This window comes from Hevea brasiliensis, chromosome 5 (genome assembly GCF_030052815.1).
Source record: "Hevea brasiliensis isolate MT/VB/25A 57/8 chromosome 5, ASM3005281v1, whole genome shotgun sequence".
Taxonomy (NCBI): Eukaryota; Viridiplantae; Streptophyta; class Magnoliopsida; order Malpighiales; family Euphorbiaceae; genus Hevea; species Hevea brasiliensis.
The window spans coordinates 7294432-7313939 of record NC_079497.1 but is presented as its reverse complement, the minus strand read 5'-3'; the positions used below and the strand labels follow the sequence as shown (position 1 = coordinate 7313939).

The 19508-nt window shown below is 33.3% G+C and overlaps 2 protein-coding genes across 22 annotated transcripts; one reads left to right on the top strand and one right to left on the bottom strand.

The window, feature by feature from the left end:
• The first annotated feature begins 1874 nt into the window (after positions 1 to 1874).
• Positions 1875 to 3433, top strand: LOC110638860 (late embryogenesis abundant protein 47-like). The gene is made up of 3 exons (XM_021789581.2): positions 1875 to 2549; positions 2629 to 2937; positions 3025 to 3433. Exons 1-3 carry the CDS (start codon positions 2310 to 2312, stop codon positions 3199 to 3201), a joined length of 726 nt encoding a protein of 241 aa, XP_021645273.2. The 5' UTR covers positions 1875 to 2309; the 3' UTR covers positions 3202 to 3433.
• An 891-nt stretch (positions 3434 to 4324) lies between these two features.
• Positions 4325 to 12598, bottom strand: LOC110638846 (uncharacterized). Of its 21 annotated transcripts, XR_002491757.2 has the most exons (11): positions 12271 to 12595; positions 11446 to 11630; positions 10107 to 10774; positions 9934 to 10007; positions 9068 to 9846; positions 8828 to 8882; positions 8668 to 8724; positions 8454 to 8555; positions 6453 to 6577; positions 6158 to 6361; positions 4325 to 4785 (listed from the first exon to the last, which is right to left on the bottom strand). XR_002491757.2 is itself a non-coding variant. In XM_058146764.1 (9 exons), exons 5-9 carry the CDS (start codon positions 9151 to 9153, stop codon positions 4777 to 4779), a joined length of 309 nt encoding a protein of 102 aa, XP_058002747.1. In that variant the 5' UTR covers positions 9154 to 9846; positions 9934 to 10007; positions 10660 to 10774; positions 11446 to 11630; positions 12271 to 12596; the 3' UTR covers positions 4325 to 4776. The 21 variants fall into 21 exon arrangements, 10 of the variants coding, with proteins under 10 accessions (XP_058002747.1, XP_058002750.1, XP_021645239.2 ...); XR_009148797.1 differs by having other exon boundaries at positions 8668 to 8744; positions 9058 to 9113; positions 9252 to 10774; positions 12271 to 12596; XR_002491763.2 differs by having other exon boundaries at positions 9058 to 9113; positions 9252 to 10774; positions 12271 to 12596.
• Positions 12599 to 19508: the final 6910 nt, after the last annotated feature.

Here is a 19508-nt window from a genome sequence, read left to right as displayed (position 1 = left end):
CTAAACTTTTTTTCTTTATTATTAGATTTTTGTAAAAATTAAACATTTTTTTAATTTCTAAATAATTAAAAAAAAAGTTTACATTATTATATATCTACTTACGCAAGTGAAATGAAGTTACATTGTAACACCCCTGATTTTTTATATATTATTATTGGGCTTCGTGTAGGTATCCTCAATTCGTGGAAATTCGACAGTTGTCCGGATCTGTGAATTTCCGGCCAGACAAACCAGCTACCGGAAAAGTCTCTGAATTGGATCGAGGTTTTGGCTACACCACCATTGTCAGGCATCCCGAGCGCGTTCCCGAAGTCGGAATCGGCAAAGGTAAACCCGAACCTTGCGTTTTCGTAATTTTCTTGTGCTTAAATAGGATTAAAAATCCATAAAATATTCGTGGTAGCTTAAAAAATTATGATTCTTTTTGCAATAGCTTAGTAATATTTCTAAGGACCGCGGGGCAGAGTTTTATAATTTTTAGAGCTTATTTGAGCAGTTTTTGCAAAAATGATCAATTATAAGGACTAAATTGAAATTTTACATATTGTGATGAATGATTGATTTGATGGGCCCAGGAGGGCTGTGTGATGTGATTGAGTTGTGGATATATGGATTGTGGATATAGAAGTGTGTTTTGAGCCCTTTTGCAGGTTGGGTAGGTCCTAGGTATAGGGGAGACTCTGCCGGATTTTCGGCACGACTTAGGACGTATTGGGTCTTTTCTTGATTTGTATTGAGTCATTTGTATTAAATAATTATAATATAATTGGCAGATGAGCCGGGACAGCCTTCTTCCTCCGCCCAGCCGCCACAGTGATTGCCGTCAAGTCTGTGAGTAAAATATTAATTTTAATTGTAATTTCGATATTATTATATGTTCAGCCTGCCCATGCATCACTTATATGCATATATTTATGTAGTTAAACTCTAGGCACGATTTACGTTGCATTGATAACTGTTAAAGTGCCATGAATGTTGTTGCGGTAATTTGGAGCAGCAGCGCGTGCGTGGCGTGCGTGTGATGTGGTGTGGACTATGGATAGGGCGGGTAGTCACGGCTTGAGTTCTTCTGGGACCCGATCCTTCGAGGGGTAGTCACGCTTGAGTTCTTCATTGGGACCCTCGATTTGGTTATTAAGTGGAAGTCCGAGTGAGTTCTTCACGGCACTGGTTGGATTTAAGAGAGCTGTATAGGGGATCAGCTCCCATATATTATGATTGATGTTACAGGGTGCGTGAGTGCTCCAAATTTACCTTTTTGATGTTATGATGTGAAAATGTTGTTGATGTTGCATTTCACTCTACAGGGTGCATTAGTTTTAGATAGTTATAGAGATTATGGTTAAAATTGATATTTTACTCTCTGAGTCGAACGCTCACTCCTGTTCAAAAATTTTTACAGGCCACAGGAGGATATTTTATTCTGGGTTAACCTGCTTTTCTACTTCGCAGGTTGTTTATCAATATTTGTGTAATTTTATTTACTCCTAGAATTTCCGCATGTGTTAGAAGTATTTATTGATTATGGTCTGTAATATTATTATCATGTTGGACCTGTAAACGTATAATGATATGCATGTTTGATGGATTGGATGAGGGAGCTGAGCTCCCATTTATTATTATGAGGATATGAGTATGTGGAGGGTGAGCTGAGCTCCCCAATTGAGTATTTATTGTGTTTACAGGTCTGGTGAGTCGAAAACTCCCCGTTGGAAAGTCCATTTTATGGCCGGACTCTGTCCGTTTGTTTTCTTGATACTGGGCTCAAATGGGCCTTAGAGTTGGGTTAATGAACAGTTAAGCTTACTACGGACCTCGGGGGCTTTAGGCTGGCCCAGGTCCTAGTGCCGATCCGGCCCATAGGTTGGGTCGTGACATACATCTAATGGCTTTCTTTCAAATATTTTATCCTGTGATTCTCTCCTCTTTCATTATTCTAAGTGAAAGGGAAAACTAAAGAAATTGAACAGAAAAACTGGGGAGGGAGTCAAACTAATATCAACCTTTAATCCATACATAGAAAGGCACAATGCTGCCAATGAAGACCTAGTCGCAATCTATATATATGTACGGTCACCGACTTTTGGTATCCAAAATATTGCATGGGAAGCATCAATTTGGAATTCACCTCTGCATCAGCCAAGTGTTTCTAGTTCCACAAATTTCGCTCTGTTATCCTCTCCACGTTTCTTTGCTTACCCAAACATGCCCTTATCTTCCTTGCTTCCATGCACGTATAAAAGCTGCCTCTCTAATATCATCGTTAATCTAACACAAATATCAAAACTAATTCAATTTTGTCTAAACAAATGAGCCAACAACAGCTACAAAGGTCTCAAGAACCCCTTGATGGACATGTCTTTTCCCAAGAAGATCTCACTGAGAAAACCATAGATACGACGGCTCCGTCAGAGAATGCAGTGGCGGGACAAATCCAGAAGAGAGGTGGGGAGTCGGGTGCTGGTAATCAGGGCTTGAGCATAGCAGTTGCAGGGACTGATACCCCTGGAATGCGTATGGTCAGAGTCAGAGAGTCAATTGCTGGACAGGTTCTGTTTTAAGCGGCTTATCAAGAGATTTGATGGGTTTTAATTAACTAATGTAGATGTTTAATTTGTTGTGGCGCAGATAGTTGGGCAAATATACCAAAGAGCGCCAATCCGTCCGATGACACCACCAGCCACATTTCAACAAAGTGATAATATTAGTGGTGGTGGGATCACCATAGGCGAAGCACTTGAAGCCACAGCTCTAACAGCCGGAGAGAAGCCTGTTGAATGGAGTGACGCGGCAGCAATTCAAGCAGCGGAAGTAAGAGCCACTGGTCGCAACAGCATTACCCCCGGTGGTGTCGCCGCAGCTGCCCAATCAGCAGCAACACTCAATGCTAGGACTCCAAGGGATGAGGACAAGACAAAACTAGCAGATATTCTTGCGGTAATTACACAATTAATTACCAAATGGGGTTAGCTAATTAATTAATATTATTATCAATCAGCTAAGATAAGATGATAATGAATGCAGGATGCGACTTCGAAGTTGCCGATGGATAGGCCGGCGACGAGGAAAGATGCGGAAGGGGTGACAGGTGCAGAAATGAGGAATAATCCATACCTCACTACACATCCTGCGGGCGTTTCTGCTTCGATAGCTGCTGCTGCCAGACTCAACCAGCAGAATTTTTCAAATAACTTAAATTAGATTGGTTTTTCCTTTTTTTTTTTTAAAGAAAAAATTTATTTTTACAATGGTTTAACAGTCAAATACCTTGTTTATGGTGATTAAATCAAGTATTTATATCGAAATATTCAGCCTCGCGGTCTCTTTGAAAACTGGTCAAAAGCATTGCCAATCAATCTGTACATCTATCAGGCTTTGGTGGATCTTGTAATATATTTTGTATTGTTAATAGTCGGCTGAAATATCAATTGCGCCCTGTATTTTTTTTAAGGGAAAGTTGAATTTAATAATTTTAACTTTTTATTTAAATTAATTTAAAAAATTTAATTTCAACTCAATTTAACCTAAAAATAAAGAAAATAAATTTTAAATTTTTTAGATTAAATAAAAAAATAAAAATTTTAGTTATAAAATTATAAAATTAAACTTTTTAATTTTTTATTTAAATCAAGAAATAAAAAATCTTAACTTATAAATTTAAACTAAATTAAACTTAAATTAAAAATTTTAAATTAATTTAAATAAAATATTAAAAATCAAATAAATTAAATTTTCTCCATAAATATAAAACTAAATTAAACATACATTTTGCTGTTAATAATCGGCTTCCCGTCTCACTATATCATTTTTTGTAATATATATTGGTTTGAATTCGTGTCTGTTGTAAATATACATATATGTCAGACACAGTAGCAGGACCAGATATTGATATTAAGGAAAATATCTTATATTTTTTTTCTTCTTTAAAATTGCATTCACTTTTAATTGGAGTTAAAAAAAATAGTTTTTGAATTTTAAAAACCAGTGCTTTCAGATGGTATGGAAGTCTTCAAAAGCACCATATGGAGATTCTTGCCCTTGCCCAGTCTACTATGTCCCTAACTACTATGTATCTAAGATACAAACAAGTAAAATACATCTCTGCAACTTAAATTTATAATAGACCAGATTTAAACAATAAAAAAACCCTGACTGAAATGTATCTACAGTCACATAATAAGCGAAAAGATCTTTAAAAAAAAAAAAAAAGATACACTTCTCATTTTCATTTCTGTCAGGGCTCTTCGTTTAACCAAATTTGGGGTCTGGTTTAGGGTTAACGATAACATAAAATCCACAGAATCATATTTGACCTCTTATGATCTTTGACATAACGAGTGAACTTTATTTCGCTTATAATTGTAGCATCATTTCAGTATCACACCATCACTCTCCACTAGAATATAACATCACGGCTACAAGGATCATGCCTACAATTCACACAAGCCGCCAGTGAAACCTTTTGTACCCTATAATTGTATACCTTGTTTTTATCATCCTGGCCCATGAAATGTTCACTCTAGTTCAGTGCCTCAAGTATAACAAAATCCCACAATGTACAAACCTATATCATACTAAACTAGACAGTGGAGGACAGCAAAACGAAAATCCTCACCTGTACTGTATCCATAAACAAGTAATGCCCCTAAAATTTAATTTTGCACTTGATCATTGTGAAAATGCATTCTTCCATTTATCAACTGGCAATACCAACCTTTTCAAGCACTAGTTCTTTAGCGACGAGCCTTGGCAACACTTGCACCAACTTTCTCACTCTTAACTTCCCTGCACAAGAAGGATGACATTCATGCGCACAAATGTAATCTCAATTTGTAAGTTAACTTGTATGCATGTGCATTTTGTCGTGCATACATGCAAGCACACGTTTCTGTTCATATGAATGTGTATTACTGCAATGTGCTTCACAACTAGTTGTGAGTTGTCACACTCATCATGGTGACATTAAATAAAAGCACAAATCCATTGTCAACCTATTCAATTACAACCTTCACAATTCACAAATTCTACAGCTTCTCATAGCTTTTTCCCCCTATTCTTTTGAAATTTCCAATTCTAGCATTGTTGTTAAATAACAGCCAAATCCTTCCCCAGCCTATTCAATTACAAACCTTCAAAGAGTCAAATCATACAGCCTCTAATAATTTTTTTCCTTGAATTATTTTGAACTTGCCAATTCTAGCATTGTATTGAACAACATTTTCAAAACCAGTTCAGTTATTGAACCAAAGAAGGCAGAGGGTCATGGTTTAGAAGGTCAACTGAAATAACACATTCAAACAGGAATTAAGTATATATTTACTATTGAGAACATATAATAATAAAGATTTTACAAATTAATCTCAAATAATATATATTTGAAGAAATTTTTGTCATACAAATAAAAGATGCTAAGATGATCATGATTACCTAGTGTCTTGGTGGCATTAACCTCTATTTTTTCAATCTGAATAGTGAGGTTGAACAATTGACCTCTAGCCATTTTCCAAATTTTCTATATTGAACCAATAACCAGTTGAACATGGGTCTATTTCCACTTACCTTCCCAAGTAGCTGGCCTAGCCACCCATTTGACTGGTTCATGACTGGGTTTAACTCAAATAGGGATTGAAGTGAGACCCATACCAGACTAGTGACTAGTTTCCGGTTAATGCGGTTCAACTAGCTGGTCCAGTCTGGGTTTCAAAACAATGGTATTCAATTTAGAATTCACATCCTACAACTCAACAATTTTTCATAGCCATTGCCTACATGCTTTTGAGCTTTCCGCTTTAAGTAGTTCATGAGAGTAAGCCATCAATGGTCTCACCACTAACAAACTGCTACTTCTAAGACTCCATGGATATCCATTCTTGTTTTATACTCACGTCTTTGGCTTTCAGATCCTCTTTTCCAAAACCCACATCCCTTTAGTGTTTTTGTAGGTCTGGTACCACAAAGATTTACCACTAACGTTTTCTCAACCAACAATCAACACATTACTCCATCCAACAGGCAACAAGATTATGTTTTAGTGTGAGCTCTTGCAAGAGTTACTAGCAATGTCTCCCCTACACTTTCCGTTAGTGTTACACTCTTTATATCTTTATATTATTATAGGTTTCTGCCGAACAAAATTTGCTCAAAAGATATTTCTCACCTTGTTATTATAAGATTGCAGAGGGTAGAAAATAGAACAAACAGATGCAGACATTTTTTGTGATCATCCTCATCTGCTAGGACACCTCCCAAATTGGGATGTAACGGAAGAACAGATACTGTTTCCGGATTTATTCTTAGATGAGCTGTTCTTGAAGGACATAGAAAATTTCTTCAAGCCTTGCTGATGGTAATGGTCTTTCGCCTGCTGGAACAGTAGCAAAGTTCAACAGGCATAACCAAGGTGAGAGGAATGTTTTTGCTAATAGATAAGTTACAGAATTTAAGCTACATACCTAGTTCCTTCTCATCCATCAGAAATCAGTTCAAGATATATTCACATCTAGTCGAAAGAACCCTCACTGAGATTTTGCTGACTTCAGAACTCATCAAGTTACAATCACCAGCTTCATTGTCATAACTGGAAACACATCATTCCTTTCATTACTTGACCCAAAACAATATTGGAGCTAAATTATTTGTTGATTTTATAATATTTATCAAACCATGAATTTGTAATTTGTTTAAATGGGAGACCTTCTAATAATTAAGCGGGCTGCAGGAGTACAATATATTCTATTTGACAGGAGTCATTTATTGCTTGAGATGTTTAATTTGTTCTAGGGACAACATTAGCATCAGATAAAGAGAGTTCATGTATTACCAGTTTTTGACAAAACAACAGCTTGGATATTCAGGTACCCATAAGCACATGGTCAAGAGACAGAAGAAAAGATAACTGGGGCAGCACATATTATCTTTATTCCATATTAGTACCTGGCTTCACTAAATAATGCTAATGATGTCTAAGAATGATGGATTTAATGTCTTTATTTGATATATTTAAGTTTATTATGTGGTTATGTATCTTAGTTTTAATTATATCTTTAAATATCTATCATTTCATGAACTTTTGAAAAATGTGCATAGCAATAGGCTGTTACCATTACATTACGGCTGTTAGAGGCCTACTTCTATTACTTGCGGTGATGCAGGGCATTTTTAGGTGAAGAAGCCAATCAAACAAAAATGGAAGCATGCTGATGTGAAAAGGTTTGGGGTGGGGGGAGAAAAGGGGGGGAAGAGGGGGGGCTGCAGGGGGGCGGGCTTAGGAGGATAGCAATTTCTAGCAAGTTTGGGCCAAGGTGATTTTTGGGACTGCATATCCCACGCCCGAATGTGAGATTTCCCATGCCCAGGTTTGAGACTCTCTGGACAGCAGGAGCAGCTACGTTTATTATTATTATTATTATTATTATTATTATTATTATTATTTTATCTCTAGCAGTCCTATTTTAATTAGGACTTCAAGGAAAGACTCCCAGTAGTTGTGAAAATTGAAGGGAATTAATTTAGGGAATCTCCAACTCTATTTAGGATCTAATTATATTTTTCTTATTCTATCTAGGATTGCCTTTACTCCTATTTTATCTAGGTTTTCTAAAGTATTTAGGTTTAGTTAAACTTCCTATTTAGTAGAGATCTTTTCCTATTGTATATAGGAGTTAAAAAACTCTATAAATACCCCTAATTTCTATGTATTTCTGTTAGAGATTTTAGTTAATAAAAATACTACAAAGAATTTTCTCTCTTTATTTTTCACTATTTGCGTAAGTGTGTGTTATCTTGTTAAGCTTCACGCTGCATCACGCGGCCACAACCACAACCTAAATCCATGCTTTGATAATTCCACACTTGTAGCCTATCCCTTCCCCTGCCACCCATATTTCTCTTCCTTTCTTAATTTCCTTATGAGAGTCCCTTTGTCACCTCTTCTTCCTCAAAAAGCTTTAATTAATTTTTTCAAAAATAGTATTAACAATAATGCAATAATTAAATGAAAGTATGTCTCTGGGTTGGCTGTATCATAACGAAGTTCCCATTTAGTGATAAAAGGCAAGGAAAGGAGAAACAGTACTAGATTCATGAACAAGGACCTAACAAAATGTGAAGTGTGATGTGTGAAGCTTAGTGATTACTATAACAAGCCTATGATACACGGATCACTTAGCAAGAAACCTGATACAAAGACTACGCATTCCTAAATCAGATGAACTCTAAAATAATATCATGATGTTTATTTGTGAACAATATTAGGATTTTCAGTAAAGCAATTGAAATTTGCTGTTTGATACCAGATGGAAGAGACTATTAAAATGCAAAAAATATAATAAAATATAATAAGAACAAGAACTAAACAAAATAATATAACAATAATAAAAATCTGTTTGCTTTTAGAAGTGCTTCATAAATACATCATTCAAGCCTAAAAAGTTAAGATTCATAGTTGAACACACCTCACACTCAGTAATAAGGGATGAACTGTATAGTCTGATAATATGAGCAACTGATCGCAAGACCAACCAACGAAAAGAAGGTTCTCCTGCTTCTCCATCGCTCTGATTCAAAGTTAAAAGGTAAAAGACGTGTACAATGAAACTCTTCATGAGATGGTCTATATCCCTATACAGGTCAAAGTTTTATTCCAATTATTTCAAAAAGAGAAGCTACCTTAGCATTGGTACGAAGTGAAGTCATCAAAAGTGAAAAAATCTGGTGACGCATAACCTATCAAGTTTCCATGCAAACTTTAAAACTTAAAAATTATGCTAGCATGATCAAGAAAAAGAACAACAATATGTATTCTTGGTAAAAATATTCATATGATTACCTGTTCATAAGGATCCATGGTCTTGAAAATAACAACATAATTGGACAGAATGAACCTGCAGAACGGAAGCATTCAGCAAAAGAAGGATAAAAAATATGTTGTATTGCAAAACATCATAGTTTTAGTTGAATAGCAGAATCCTTGATACAATTGTTTTCTTTGTAACGATATTAGATTTGCAACAGTAATACAGGTATACAAAATATTGCGGGCAAAGTAATATTTCCTACTCAAGTATACCAAGTGCAAATATCCATTGAAGAGAATTTACGTGTAACCAAATTGCCTGCAAGATGAAGAAAAGTTTTGTTAAAATTGAACCGCATAATTTGAGACTCAAGCAATTCCAAATATCCTATAATAATAAACACCAGATGAATAAGTTAGTTGATGGAACTCTCTAATAGTCTCAAATAGCACATACAGAGCCACCTGCAGCAAGAGCTGTCAGGTCTTCAAGTAAATGAAGCCCAGCTTTCCAGCATTTGTTAGGATCCCCCGAGTCAATGATTGCTGTCCAGAAATAGGTTCTTGCCCAAACAACATGTTCATTCTTGGGTTAGATTTATGGATATGCCAGAGATCATACCTGGAAATCTTACACCAGGAGTTTTTTTCCCTTATAGGACATAAGAACCAATTCTACCCCTCATCCCACAAAAAAAAGGACCACTCTGCAAATTCAAATTAAATTATTATTCGTTGAAAACATATACATACCATATACAGCAGCACACAAATCTATTGAGTGACACAGTATCAATGTATGTATATTACATTTGCAATTTATAAAACAGATAGGCATTAAGACACAAGGGTTATAATGTTTGATTCACAGATGATATTTATGATGGTTAACATACTCCGAATGATTGATACTGTGACTAACATAATCAGTAACTGAGCTGGATCGATAAATATGACCTCCAGAACCAAACTTTCCTACAGGAAGAGCCTCAGCATGAACCACAAGATCAAAAATTAAAGCTACTGCCTGTCTGAAGGTAGCAGCAGCAGTACTGGAAATAGTAACAGAAAATACAAGTAAGCAGAAGGCCTCTCATCAGTTAATACTGATTGCTAACAAATTAAAAATTTTAACGTACTTTCACACAATGTCAGAGGATCTGTTATTTTCAAGAAGCTGAAGACATATGTAAAGGGCTTGAGCCATATTCTCCTGACACAAATACAACAAATTAGGCACAGCACTTGTAACACCCCCATCCCAAGCCCAATCAAAATTAAAACTTGATAGAAAAGCAGATAACATTATTACACTAAATCTGTGCTTTAGCTATGATGGCTAGAAAATTTTTCACAGAAACCTTCTTCACATATCCTACATGCACAAAACTGCTCGCACCTAAGCCATAAAGTGTATTCCTGCTGAAGGTAACCTGCCTGTAGGAGCCAGGGCCAAGTTGGCCAACAGCACCCTGTGCATCTTGAACCTCAAGCACACCTCAGGCATGCCTTTACCAATTATGACCCTTAAAATGTAGCAGACACAAGACAAGAAGGCAAGATAAGGTGTGTTTCTACAGTTTTTCAACCAAATAAGCAACAAAACCCAAATCAGTATGTGCACTCATAGACATGGCAACATATATATAATTTACTTGTCAATCGTATTGGTGATAGACCTTAAAATGCTGAACTTTCCACAGATATCAGAATATATCACATCTGCCAATGTTTCTCCTAAATATTATCAACATATTTACCATAATCCAGTGCGTAAGACCCGCATTCATGTGTTTTCACTTCAATACCTAATCTGTAGAACATAGATACAGTAAAAGACAATATTTGGAACAGATTTTACATACATCATTTACAATACTTGATTATCACCTCATTCTCTAGATGTAACCGTGACTGAAGTATGATTAATATAGCCTGAAGGGTCTTGAGTTGAACACTCTCATCTGCCATTTCAGCATGCTGCATGGAAGAGAAAATAATACATTAAATTCTGTTGATGCATTGCTCAGCATTAAGAGAATAGAAAGACCGGACAAAATTGAACACAAATTTCTGCCAAAGCTAGTAGAAAGACTGGTTGAAATATGATTAATATAGTCTGAATGTTTGCTAGCAATAACTATTCAAACTCAATAGAAATTGTGGTAAATTTATGTCTCCATAGTCCATATGGTTTGTGAGTAGTGACATACAATTATTCTATCCCACTGTGTATTTGAAAACTAATTAGAATCATACAAACCATAAATTTTAAATTAAAGGAAAAAATAAGAGTTAGACATCACAACACACATAGTTCTTTGTATCATGTTGGGGAGTTGGGACTTCAGAGAGGAAAAGGCCAACTGAAAACACAAAAGAAGTTGTGCATCCTTCATTTTCACAATACTTATTTTTCTGTAAAATCTATCAGTATTAGGAATACAAGACAATTCTTTTTAATCATCAAGTCATAAAGAAAAAACGCATACGACAGCATTTGCATGCCAGGTTAGTATTTGCAAACCCCGCTGCACAAGCAACTCTAGAATTCATTTCCATAAAGTCATTCAAAGCATTTTCTAGAAACCAATTTGGAATAGAAGTAACCATATCTCACATCACATGCCAAATACAAATACAAAACTCACATCTTTCAGTGTGAAAAGTATCTCCTTCAAAGCTGATGGAGCAACTGAATCATGGGATATGAGCTTTTGTAGACATGAAAGTCCAATTACACTCAGCTTGACAGTTCTGACCATACTAGCCATCAAAAAAATCAGTAGAATGTACTCATTATGTGCAATTTCGCTAGGAATTACAATGAACGAAGCTGCAAAAACCATGCCAAAGAAGGCAAGAAATACATAATCATTAATTCAGCTACAAACCAATGGCCATGAACGATAATATTAGCTTGCAAAAGCCATGGCCCCCGTAGCATCACATCAAAATTGATTTTAAAAAAATTTGTAAGTAATAACTTACAGTTAAATATCGATGTGTGCAAAAATTTGGACAATAACAATACTAAATAATATTAGGGCAAAGTGCCTTTGGCCTTTTTAAGCATTGAGGGTATGTACTTAGGACAAGAACTTTAACTCCATTTGGACCACATCATACATGGCACTACTTCGGCATGCCCCATCAGGGCTATGTATATACGTCAGCATCATTTATGAAGCTAAATTTCCTGTCCATAATTACAACAAAACAAATAGCCTTAACACTCAACAGGCCAAAGTACAGATAATAAAGTGTACTTTGCCCATAATATTATCTTAAATACTTCTTGGCTTCCAGCAGCTCAAACTCCAATATACACACATAGACATACATATATACACATGCCAAACAGCATTTATCAAACAAACAAAGCGCAAAATTAGCACATCACATTAGAAACATGCAAGCACGAGTAACCACTACACATAAGTAAATAGAAATATACCTAGAATTCGAAATCTAACCTTTAATATGGCATGCTCTGCGCCGTCCTTAACAGCGGGGTACCGCCGTCGAGCTTCAGCAGACAAGGCGTGAAGATCCGACTCCAAAACCGCCATGAAAGCCGTGGCTGAAGCTTCCGTGGCTTGAGTTCAAAGATTGAACGATCAATTTCTAGGGTTCAGGTGAAGATAAAATTCCAATAGAAAATATCGACGACAATACTGTAGATAGAGCGAGGATATTGAGATCGATCAGCCTGACTGATGGAAAATGAACAAGCTAGCAGTGGATCTTGGAGTTTTTTTTTTTTTTTTTCCTGCGATTTTCTCATCGCACGTGCACGTGTGTGATGAGAAAAGGTGTAGTAGTTGGGCTAACTAAGTGAGCTGAATAAGTTAGGGCTCAGAAGGCCTAGGCCCATTATGATTTAAGAAACCAATTACTGTTGGATTTTTAAATGACAATTGTAGCCTCAAGGGATGTCTATTCAACTCTTCCCCGTCTCACTTCCACTGCCATCAAAATCAGCATTTCTTGTATCCAAAGTTATTATTAATTTAAGTAAAAAAATAAATATATCATTTATTTAATTAAAAAATTTTACCATTTGACGTATAAAGTTAATTAACATTACGATTTAATCTTTATATTTTAGAAATTGAGTAATTTAATATTTATATATTTTTTAATTAAAATTAATTATTATTCAATAAATTAATTCTTTATATTCTATAAAATAAATTCAATAAAAAATTTTAAATAGAGCAAAGTTAATAAGAAAAAATTCTAATAATTTTTATAATATCAGTCAAAACCTATAAATCAAATAGTAAATCTTTCTTAGTTGAATAAACCATATATTTATTTTTTTATTTAAATTAATGATAATATTTTGTGAAATTATCTTTAATTTTAATAAAAATATAAGTGAGAGGATAATTTTTTTAATATTTAAAATATAAAGGCCAAATCGTGACATCCATCAAAATTCAAAAGCTAAATACTAAATTATCCCTCTAAAAAATTAAGAATTGTTACACAAAGGGATATTACGAACGACAAGGAATCATTTCCTCTTCTTGGACGATAAGGAATTTTTTCACCCCTAGTGAAAACCAATGGAAAATTGGGCAAAGATTTGTTGTCATTACTCATGCAAGGATCTACCATTCTAGGAATGTATATATTTAATGTTGCTGTTGGAATTGCGGTAAGAAAAAAAAAAAAATTTAAATATATTAATTGTAACACCCCCGTTTGCATAACCTGGTAGATTTCACTGTTCCAGTGACTGGTGTCGGTCCGGACAATTAAGGAGATTAGAGCCACACTTAAGACAACTTGAGAAGCCATAAACACAAATAATTAGTAATATTTAATTAGTTAACTATAAATAAGAAAAACAGAACATAAGAGGTTAAATGAACCGAGAGTCACAGCGATGAGTGACCTCCTCGGGAACGACTGCGAAGTCATTTTAAACTCAAATTTCAAACCGTAAAAAGTGACACTGCGGTCCTTAGGACCCTTATAAACACAGTGGAAAAGAGAAAATCACGAAAAAGAACTGTTAAGCCAGTCAAATAATTAGGTCAGGGAGTCGGAAGAAATATTGGATTATTTGCAAACCGGGATGAACCGGCGAGAGGCAATTTGGTCAATTGACCCCGAGAGCTGACTCCTGACCTAACTGTCCAATAAAATCGGAGAAAAGAAAATTTCGGAATCGAGAATTAAATTAAAGAACTAATAGAAAAAAATAAATAAAAAAAAAAAAGAAAAGAAAGAAGTTAGAAAAGTCAAAGATGATGTCATAAAATAATTAATTAAATATTTATTAAATTAGATTTTTTTTTTATGGTCTTCCATAGAAAAATAAATAAAAGAAAACAAAAGAAAAAAAAATTAAAGTCATCTTCTTCAAAAAGAAAAACGTGACTCTCTCTTCCCTCTCCCATAAACCACCATTGTTACACTAGAGAAGCTTGAATCCAAGCTTTCTTTCAACCATTTAAGCCTATTTTGACCCCAACTTGACTTATTAGAACCTGATTTAGTTACTTGAGAAGAAGTTTGATCACAAAAGAAAGAAGAAAAGTAGAGAAAAATTGAAGAATTAGATAGACAAATTCTGCTCACTTAAGGTAAACTAATCCAACTTTTCTTTTTAGTTTATATGATTGATTTAGGGTAGAAATGAATGAGATTATATGAAGAAATTGAAAAATATTGCATGATTAGGAAGAGAGGGAATTTTCAGCTAGCCATGGATGTATGAGTGTGGATGTATTTTAAATGAATTAAAGGTATTAATAAACTTGCATGAGTATGGTAGTAAGATGAAAAGGCATAACTGTAAGTAATTGTAACAATTAAGTGAGATTAGGGTTTTGTATGCTAGGGTTTGTGAAGCAAATTTTGGAGAAATGCATAAATGATGACCTTGGTCTATTGTGAGATGAAAAATGGTCAATAATGACCAAAAGAAATGTGTGGGAATTGTTGGAATGAGAATCAAATTCGTAGGTCCAATGGTCATGCTGCTGGCAGCATGACCAAACCCACTTTGAAGGACCAAAACTCAAATTTTACAAGTCCAATTGATATGCCACCAATTGGGGATGAAAATAGACATAAAATAGCACAATTTTCATTAAGGAACCATGGCCAAAAACTGACCAAAACTTAGTAAAACAATTGACCAAAGTGAAATGAGAGCAGGCTGCCCCTGCACCAAATTAACTAAATGAACAGTAACTGTTCATTTGGTCATAACTCGAGTTAGGAAGGTCAAATTGATCTGAAATTTTACCAGCAATTAGATAAGACATAGATCTAAAACTGTCATGAAGAACACCACCCCAAATTATTCCATTAACCCATTCAAATTATTGAGCAAAGTTAAGTTACCAAACCTGCAACTCTGCAGAATTTCCATTGAGCAGTAATGTTTGAAGGGTTATAACTCTTTCTAGAAAACTCCGATTTAGGCGATTCTTAAACCGATGGAAACCTAAGACATAGTAGAATATTTCATGTGAAGAAAGTTAAGCCAAATTATGAACTTAACTTGACCAAATTACTGAACAAAATTAGATCAAAATCTGCCAGAACCCAAAATCTCAGCATGAATAGTGCACGTGAACAGTAATAGTATTTTGGCCATAACTTGAGCTACAAAACTCCGATTGAGGTGATCCAAAAATGAGAATACACTTAAGACAATAAGAAACATTTTCTATGAAGGAAGTTTTATCAAATTCGAACAGTAGATTGACCAATGGAACAGTGCAACTTCGGAGCACCAAAACCGAAAATTGGCAATTTTGCCAAAATGACCTAAGTTTTGAGAAAATGACCAAAACCAACAAGTTTAATGACCAAAATGTGGTATGTGGGTGAAGTTGGAGTTCCCATACCTATTAAGCCTTAGAAAGTCAATAATTTGACTTGAATAGTATAGTGAATAGTAACCCGAAACACAAAATTTCAAAAACGTTGAATTTAACACGTTAGAGCTAGGTAAATGTGAAGCTAAGTTTATTTTGAATTTATTTTAAGTTCTAGTACTGAAACATTGTAAAATTGCGTGTTTCAGTGGAAAAGAATACCGGGACAGAACCCGAGGAGTCGAGTCAAGGCCAACAGGCGACTCGTTTGAGGTTTGTGCACAACATCACTATGTTTTAAAATGTATTGATAAAGTGAATGAATTATGTATTTTACATCTGCTTTGAATTATTGAAAATTTATTTGTGACATTAGTGATGATGTTTTGACTTAAATTGTGAAAGTTATTGTGTATATTGAAATGACAATGTTTAGCAAATTGTTAAGATAAGTTTTGAAACCGCAGTGTCATGACCATATATTTGAACACCTCACTAGCACGACTAGTGGGGGTAATTAGTTTCGAATTTTGATTCCTTCTCTGAAGAAGTGTTGAGGTGTGCCAGTAGAAGAGGATGTGAATGAATATCCATATATTTGAGCTAGCTAGCCTTGTGATGTGATTTCTCTTTAGCCTCTGGTTATTGAGATTCATGTGATTTCTCTTTAGCCTCTGGCTATTGAGATTCTATTTGTTTCGACTGGCATGATCTAACTGTGGGTTTTATGAAATGTGTTTGATACTTTGAAATGAACTTGGTTCGTATTAAAATCTCATGATTTATGTTTTGTGTTTAATGCGCACGTTTAGCCAAAATTTTGAATAAATGTGATTGAAGTTTTGCATAAAGATTATTTTAGTATGTTGTGCACCACTGAGTCCTAGTACTCAGCGATAGCTTCTATTGCTGTCGCAGATACAGAGACTAGAGGAGCAGCAGACTGAGCTGCTGAGGATTGAGGATCGTTCTGCTTTGAAGCTATCGGGTATAATTTATATTCTGATCGTAAATATTATTTTGATGTATGTAATGCACAGAAATGTATGGACATGTGAAGATGGGTTTTGAGCAGCTTGTACAAAATCTGTATAAAATTTGTAATAAACTTTAGTTTGGATTTTCTTAATGTAAATTTTTGTATGATGAATACATAAATTGTTTATCTTTAAAAAAAAATATGAATGTATGAAATTGATTGACTATACATTGAGGACTATTGAATTTTGAACTTGAGAAATTTATTGAAATGATTGTGAAATTGATTGAGTTTGATTGTGAAACCGAAATAGTGGTTGAGAAAAACTTTTAGAAGTGCTTTTTACAGGTATTTGAAGAACGGTTTTCTCAAAATACAGAGGAAACTCTGTCAAAAGTTTTATAGAATTTACGGAAAACTAAAATGGACCAAAAATATTAACTAGTTTTAATTTTAACTAAATGTTTTAAATGCCTATTAGAAAATGCTCACCACTTAACAAAAGTAAGACAATTGATTTTAAATCCTTTGTAGGGTACTTAATGAGTTATCGGTAGGTGAAGTTCGGTAATTCATTAGGTATTCTACGGGATCATGTTATGCCTTACAGAGGGGTAAGGTGTGACATTAATTAAAAAATAATAAAAAATAATTTAAAATTAAAATTAATGAGTTTTAATTATAAAAAAAATTAAAATAATAAAACAGCTTTTTTATACTGTTTAGGGTAGGGAACATGCTTAGTCATATATGTATCCATTCATTATATTACCCTTTGTTGGTAATTTCTCATTTTATCTTCTTTGTTATATCCCCAGAGAAGAAAAGGCCGTAAGTTGTGGGATGATTTTCTTGAAAGAGGAAAAGGTGGGAGAATTATTTCTAAATATATATGAATGCTGGAGAATCACAATTTCTTGATCTTTAACAATTTTTTTTTTTTTTTTTTGGGTTTTCCAAATGTAGCATTGCTTCTCTAGTATAATAATCTCAAGGCCATTTTGGAGGATTGGTGCCCACTTAATTTATCACGTATCTTTCTTCTTGTTCCCAGGTAGGTTGGTGAAAAATTAACCAAAAACAAGAGAGATGGAGAAAAAAATGACTGCATGTTTCATTTTATTTGTTTTGATCATACAGACAGGTCAATTGCCCATCGTTGAGTCAGAATGTCTCTCTGATTGTAAAGAAAATTGTAATAGTTCATCAAAGTTCCCATTTGGATGCAAGATGCTTTGCCTGAAAAAATGTTCATCTCAAGTTGATGGTATGTTTTATTTTGTTTTTTTTTTCTAAATACATAAGTTTAATTTTATTAAAAAAACTCTATTCACATTCTAAATTTTTAAAATGTCTTATGATACGCCTTAATTCTTATAAACATATTATCACACATCTCAAATTTTAAAGATATTTTAATTAACATATCATTCAAATTTTAATTAGTAGATCGCCATATCAACGTAATTAAAGTTTATATTTAATTTTAAATATATTTTAATTTTATAATTAAAATATGTTGTTGGACGTTTTAAAAATTTAAAATAGCATGAAACTGTTTTAATAAAGTCTCAGTGTAAAATAGTATATATATATATATATATATATATATATATATATATTTTTTTTTTTTTTTCATATGATGCAATGTCTATGTGTATGTAATAATGGATAACATTTTTCATTGGAATATGTAAATTCAGGAGGGATAGAGAAATCGAGGGCGCACGGTGTCAGCATACCAGTGGACCCAAAGACCTAATGGAGAAGAGATACGCGCGACAACCTCTGACTTGTCACACATGTGGGGGCAAAAATGCAATATCTTCATATATATATATATATATATATATATATATATATATATATATTAATTTTTTATTTTATTTTTATTGCAAAAGGTGGGATATGAAAAAATTATAAAATATTTTTGATATATACAATATTAATTTTTTTATAATAAAAAAAATAAATTTTATATAATTATAAAAAATAATACATAAATACTGAATGTATCTAATAATTTTTTTATGAAATATGATCATGTAATGGCTATTTATGTATGGTGCTCAAGCAAACTTACTATATTGATTTTTTTTTTTTGGTTAAATTAGTGAGCACAAGGCTTGCTTTAAAAAAAAAAAAATAGAAATGAAGAATTAAACAAAAGTTTAATTTTATATAGAAAATTAACTTATAAACAAACTAGAAAATGGTGTTCAAACAAAAGTTTACCATATAGAAAGATCTCAAATCGATATAGTATTTTTCATATTCTAAATCTGTCAAATTATAAGCTTAAATTAATTTATAAATTGATTTTCTTAAGTTAAGTTAAATATTTTTTAAATTAGGGACTTAATTTTGTAAGTACTTTTTAAGCTTATAGTTTTTTTAGACTCTGTTACTTAATTTTATTAGGCATTTTTAAAATTTTAGCTTTCATATATTTATATATAGACAAGCATTGGGCCCAACCCTCTAATTAATGATTTTTTTTTTTAAATTATAGTTTTATTTGTTTTTGCATTTTGGGGATGTTTCACATTTTTAATATTAAAGAAAAAATTAAATATTTTTTTAAAAAAGTGAAAAACAAATATAGTGTCTGCTGCACATTGAACGAAGGGTTAAAGTTATTTTTTTATAAAAAAATATTATTTTAAATGTCATTTAAAAAATCGTATAAAAATTATTTTATTATTTTATAATGAAAATTTATTAAATTTAATTTTTAATTATTTTTTAATATTTTTTAATTAATATATTTAAAAAAATATTGCCACAATAACAACCTTAACGACAATATCAAGTAGCTTTATTAAAATGTAAATAAACTTATAATTTCCCGGTCACCTTTGAGGCTTTGACTACCAATAATTACCGAATA